Source organism: Talaromyces marneffei, chromosome 7, assembly GCF_009556855.1.
Source record: "Talaromyces marneffei chromosome 7, complete sequence".
NCBI lineage: Eukaryota > Fungi > Ascomycota > Eurotiomycetes > Eurotiales > Trichocomaceae > Talaromyces > Talaromyces marneffei.
In genome coordinates this window covers 914,966-920,965 of record NC_072354.1, presented here as the reverse complement: position 1 = coordinate 920,965, position 6,000 = coordinate 914,966, and the positions used below count along the sequence as shown (strand labels likewise).

The 6,000-nt window shown below is 44.9% G+C and overlaps 2 protein-coding genes across 2 annotated transcripts; one reads left to right on the top strand and one right to left on the bottom strand.

Annotated features, from left to right (window-relative positions):
- Positions 1-1,248: 1,248 nt before the first annotated feature.
- EYB26_008994 (uncharacterized protein) lies at positions 1,249-2,157 on the bottom strand (the record flags this gene model as incomplete). The annotated part of the gene is made up of 2 exons (XM_054268245.1): positions 1,249-1,934; positions 2,028-2,157. The coding sequence occupies 2 exons, from the start codon at positions 2,155-2,157 to the stop codon at positions 1,249-1,251; spliced, it is 816 nt and encodes a 271-aa protein (XP_054124220.1).
- A 400-nt stretch (positions 2,158-2,557) lies between these two features.
- On the top strand, positions 2,558-3,652 carry EYB26_008993 (uncharacterized protein; the record flags this gene model as incomplete). The annotated part of the gene is made up of 3 exons (XM_054268244.1): positions 2,558-3,144; positions 3,200-3,481; positions 3,541-3,652. 3 exons carry the CDS (start codon positions 2,558-2,560, stop codon positions 3,650-3,652), a joined length of 981 nt encoding a protein of 326 aa, XP_054124219.1.
- Between the last annotated feature and the right edge of the window lie 2,348 nt (positions 3,653-6,000).

Below are 6,000 nucleotides of genomic sequence, written 5' to 3'. Positions count from 1 at the left end.
ATTTCTGCCACCCTCTTACAGACATTAACACATTCCTCACCATAAGCACCAGAAGAAACAACCTGCTCAAATCCACGCTTCCAATCATCCCAACAATGTTTTTTCGGAATTGGATTTCCGTTCTCATCGCGATGTCTCTCCACCAGGGCTGAGGACGTACCAAGTTCCTCACGCCAATTGACAAGCTTGAACAATTGCTGGCCATTCCATAAAATCCACTGCGCTGCTCCGAGAACCCAGGCGTCGCAAATCCTGGGAGTGTCTTGTGAGTGACCCTCCACATCAGAAAACGCACTGTTCATCGCTTGTGATGCTCGGTAAGGAGAGGCTAAGAACACTCCTGTATCGTTTAAATGAGCTTCAAAAGCTTGAAAGTTGACGTAACGAACTGGATCAGCTTCTGGCCAGGGTTTATCGTCTACAATGTGTTCTCGAAGAGTTTGAAAGAAGCCCGCTCAGTCCCGAGTATTCTGTTTTGAAGGTTAGTTATCATATGTAAGGACGATATTCAAATAGGCATTGGAATATATATACCTTCCGCTTAAGTCTCTCAATCCGTGTCTCGCTTCTTCCGACACCCCATAGTAATCTGGCCAGTTTGGCTTGAGAAGGGTGGCTGTATGGAATTTGCTCGGCGAGTTCAAGACACACGCTATTGATAAAGCGCATGTCTCCGTCAGGGAAAACATCTAGAAGACGGTCTATCGCATCCTTGAGAGTGATCGTGCTCCGGGGTTGTAGAAAGTCTTGCAGGATAAGGAATGTTTTATAATCGGTCGGTAAGATACCTTTTGGGATAGAAATATCTTTCCTGTTTGATGTATTCGCCGTATCGGTTTTGAAAGCAGTCTTTATTCTATCAGATAGAGACTTCGATGGTGCTGGTGACTTTCCTGTATCCACCGTGTCGGGATATTTCGGCGCATCTTTGTTCAGATCTTAAGGCGCTGCCATGATTCCTCGGTGATGATGAATTTGGGTTGAAAGACGTTGGAGGAAAGTCAGGGTTGGTGGGCTCATAAACATTCTTGTTTACTTCAAACACATGAAAAATTGGATTAATGATATAACACAGCCACTTAAAATGTGGCTATGGCGTTATTAATTAACAAAAATAAAACGCCATCGTTGCCAAACGATTCGAAACATCAGTGTATTCGCTGCCAAAGGATACCAAACCGAAGACTCTATTATTCGCTGATGACCAGGACCCTAACCCTTACAGCTAGTATTAAAATAGATCTCCAATTATAACGTCAAAACCAATGGTCTCTCTCCTCGGATCTTTCTCCAATAGTTGGTCGATAGAACCAAATCGTCACAACCTTGAACTAAAAAGCCCCATTTCTTGACAAATCCTTCGGTAAGTTCCCAGCTACTCGGGTCCCACGGGTCTGACCATACTAGAATTCCGGCGTCCTTTCTATCTTCTTGGCCCATTATTCCGGTCAGAAGATCAGCAGCAAGCTCCTTATTAGTAAACAAATGCTGTGTTTTAATAGCATTGTCCCGCATCTGAGGAGATGGGATGAGGTCAATCCATTCCGGATATGGGACAGATTGTTGAAGAGCGGTTCGCCTTAGAGTTGGCGGGACGCTGACCCCTTGGTAAGGATTCGGAAAGATGATAATGGAACCGCGGAATCCGCAAGTTTCATGGATGAGATGTAAGTGGCCCACTATGAGGAGATTGGTGATACTTGCTCGGTAGACGTTGTACTCGAGAAGCGGTAGTAGATGGTCCCGCGAAATCGGATATAGATATCGCTCAGGGACAAGGCGTCCACTATTGGTCACATAAGAAGGAATAACGATGTTGGACCCGAAACCAAAGTCAGATTTCTGCTCCAAGCCTTTATCGTATCTGGTTTCTAGCGTGGTATTCCCAGAGCCACTTTCAAGTTTTGCCGCACGTTGCGCAGCTTTGCGCTTGCCTATCAAGTAACACGTCAGCCTAATGGCTCGTAAAAACATGACAGTGCAATACAGAGTCACATTCGTGCATATAGGGGTGGGAAATCACATACGAAGCGCTCGTAAAGCGAGCCGAGTTTGCCTTTTCCGCCTCTCCGATTTGTCTTTCAGACCGGTCCAGTCGTCATCCTCGCTTCGCGCTTCAGCCAATTGAGGCATTGAAGCCAATTGAACAGCCGCCATTTTGTTCACATTGCATCAGGATCAAGACAGAAACAATGCCAGGATGGGAGGATGGGAGATAAAAAGAAGGGCGGCTGCAGCCTGCTTTCGCCAAGAAGTTCATAGTTCGAGTCAAGTGTCCCACTTATGCAAGTTGCTTTCGCTACTAAACTTTAAAAAGACTAACCCCAGGACCATGCCCAACCAATCAGAGAAGAATATTCATTTACTATATACGTACATACACATTCTACAGTCTTATTCACATTTTCAAGCTTTGGCTCAGGTATAAAAGGGCGTCTAGAGTCACTTCTTTGATCTCAGTCAAGTCGCTCTGAAGCAGTGTTATACTGTGTTGTAGTATTTCACCATTGCCAACAGCAGTGATTGTCCTCCATACACATCGTTCAAGTCCTTAGCCATGGATGTTGCTGGATTTTTCCGCTCACAGCTTTGTGTAAAGCTACCCGTTCCCACAAAGCAATATACTGGACAAACAATAATCGTCACTGGTTCCAATGTGGGAATAGGTCTCGAAACAGCCCGTTACTTTGTCTCCTTAGACGCCGCCAAAGTCATCCTCGCGGTTCGAAACACAACAAAGGGTGATCAAGCTGCCAGGTCAATTACACAATCTCCAGGTCGCATTGGAGTTACTGAAGTGTGGCCTTTGGATCTGACCAAATATCACAGCGTCAAGTTATTCGCTGAGCGTGCAATAAGCCTGGAGAGGCTGGATATTCTCGTCAACAATGCAGGAATACTTGTGTATGACTTTGAGGTTGCGGAAGACAATGAGTCTACTATCACCGTCAATGCAGTGAGCGCAATGCTTCTTAGCATTTTGTTACTTCCGAAGCTTCGGGACACGTCAGTTCGGTACGGAAAAGAGTGTGTCTTGACATTTACCGGGTCGTTTGTTCATTACATGACAGACTTCCCGGAGCGAAAAGCCCCTAACATTCTCGAGGAGCTAGCAAACAAAGACAGAGCAGACATGAAGAACAGGTAACATTCTTTCCATATGCTTAATCAAGATGCTTTTCGTGCTAAGAACTTTTAGATACTTCGTCTCCAAAATGGTCCAACTCCTCATGATCCGAGAGCTCGCAAACCAAATCACTAGCTCCGCGTTACCTGGTAACATCACAGTCTCCGTTGCCAATCCGGGATTCGTCAAGACTGAAGTGATGAGACACGCAAGCCTCACATTTCATATTTTCTTCAGACCGTACCGAAAGCTTGTCGCCCGTTCAGCACAGGAAGGAGCCAGGACACTGCTTCATGCGGCAGCCGGCGGGGAAAACACCCATGGCCAGTACTTGAGTGATTGCGAGGTTGCTGTGTAAGTTTGATGCCTATACGTATGCAAGTGCTTAAGTTAATATTCTTGCTTGTTTTTAGTACTTCCGAGTTGGTAAGAAGTGCAGAGGGAGCAGAGGCTCAGAAGAAACTTTGGACTGAGTTATCGGCAACACTCGAAAAGATTCTCCCAGGGATCATGCAAAACATCTGAGGGAAGTGTGCTCAACAGATATCCAACCCCATTCTTGTATTCCTGTATTAAAGTTAGTCGATACCTCGGTATCTGGTCGAGAATTAATTCATTTTGTATTTTATTGATAGTCCGTCCGGTCTTCTAGATAATGTATCCACTAGGTATTTTGATTTGAATGATGCGATTTCCAATGAATAAATACCATAACGCCAAAAATCCATCAGACGGACAACTAATTTAGCTCATGGAAGATGTACAACAACCACATAATGCAGTAATATAACGTTGGTCTTACAGAGGGAGCAAAAATATCCCAATTCCCAAAAAAAAAAGGAATTGAAGTTGATAGCCCGATGCGGGGGTCGAACCCGCACTGTTATACGTTAGTATCTGATACTGTTCAGAAGTTGCGTAGGCATCAACTTACACCTTCAGGTTCTCATTGGAGGCAATAAAAGCCTGACACTCTACCATTGAGTTAACCGGGCGATGATTGGCCGAGCCGACATCAAGATTGAACAGGGGAAGGAAGAATGGGTGTGGATGTGCTTGAGTTAGGGTTACGGGCGGTTTGCCCCAAGTGATACCGTATGTACCAAGCAATAACCATCAGTCTTTGCTGCAACTTGTCCCCGTAGCTTGTGACTATTCTGTACTAGCATTTGATTATTGTTATTGGAGAATATACAAAGACACGAAATTGACCACGAGGTTGTGCAAATAATCTTTGGAACGGCCATTGTCGCCATGCATTGAAGGACAGCCATTGGCAGATGCGCCGTATGGCAATACTAATCGTATTAAAGAGACGCCCATACTCAGGGCCATACAACTATGTGTCCTAGATTGAATACGATTCAGAAATGACATTCTGCTGCCCGCCGCCGTCGTCAACAACGACGCGATTAGGACAGAGTCTGATTCATTGAAAAAGAGGGCGATGGAAGTCTCGCTTGCCGCTGGAATGTAAGACAGGAACCTCAATATGCCTTCCACAAGTCTGATATTTGAATATAGCTCGATGATTGATGGCTAGGAAATATGAGCATGGAGGGCTTGAATACTCGACCGGGTCTACTGTTCAAATCCCGTCTAGGACAGGCGCTTGAAATAACAATTACAGCCAACGACATTTAAAATAGCGGGCATGTATGCTAACGGTAAAGGGCGTGCATATGCCAGTCAACATCGACGGTTGGGAGTACTTGTCAAGACCAGAAGAAAACTCGAAGAGCACCTCTTTGGGGGAGCTTCCACGCTTTACGATACTATACGAGCTATTCGGCATTGTTGTCGGATCAAGAAAACGGCTCAGTATATCAATTAAATCAATACGGAGCGGCGAAAATAATGCGGCGTTCTATCTTCCCACTTATGTAACGGAGCGAGGATATCAGTGTAAATTCGAGATTCAACGAACAGTTTTGCACACGGTACGCAGAAGCAGATTTGAGATTTGACGTGTAAAGGAGCAAGGATATCAGTATAAAACGTATGTCATAGAAAACTAACAAGACGTGAGCTGAAGAAAAGAACTAACTAACATGGGAATCAGGCCACTATTTACGCCTGAACCAAGAGTGACACGAGAGTTTTAAAAAGGGTAACTACAGAAATTATGAGCGGTATAGCCATTTATTGATCAATTTCTAATACACAGTTGATCTAATATGAAACCATCTATTCTAAGCGAGGATGGTTGGTCATTGATTGTTATCGAACTAGGTGAGAGAATCTTTCCATTCAACAGTCGAATGAATCAGTGCTGGGCTCAATCTCTGTCACATCCATGGTAGTTCCTGCAGGTTGAACATTGCGATCGTCTTTGTCGTCAGATTCATCATCAGAAGACGAATCTCTAGTCATGCTTGAGGAATGGTCGATATTTGGCTGACTGGAGAAGATCTTCGTCGACGTAGTCTGTGAGCTTGCTAGAATCGCGCGATAGTCAAAGCCGTCATCATCATCATCGTCATCGGACAATAGCTTGAGTTCGAAGTCAGTAGCCGCGGCTGTGAGCGATGCGATGCGGTTCAGATACCACTGCAGCTCAATGAGTGCTTTTGAGGGGAGTGGAGATGCAGTTGGATAATAGCATTTCATGGTGATAATGTCCCCTGACTTGATCTGTTGGGACGTCTGGACATTATGAAATATCAGAAAGCTCTCACCAGATGCTTATTAGATGGAAGCATTGGCGGCTTGGTGAAGTCCTCTTTCTTCAATTGAAGGCCACCGTTTTTGTAAGGTTTCAGCCAGTAAAACTCGAGATCCACTTTATCCTCCGTAGCATTGGTTTTGACGTGCTTCAGCGCAAACAGGGCTTGACCCCAGGCTTTGTGGACCATAGTATTCATTGTAATAGT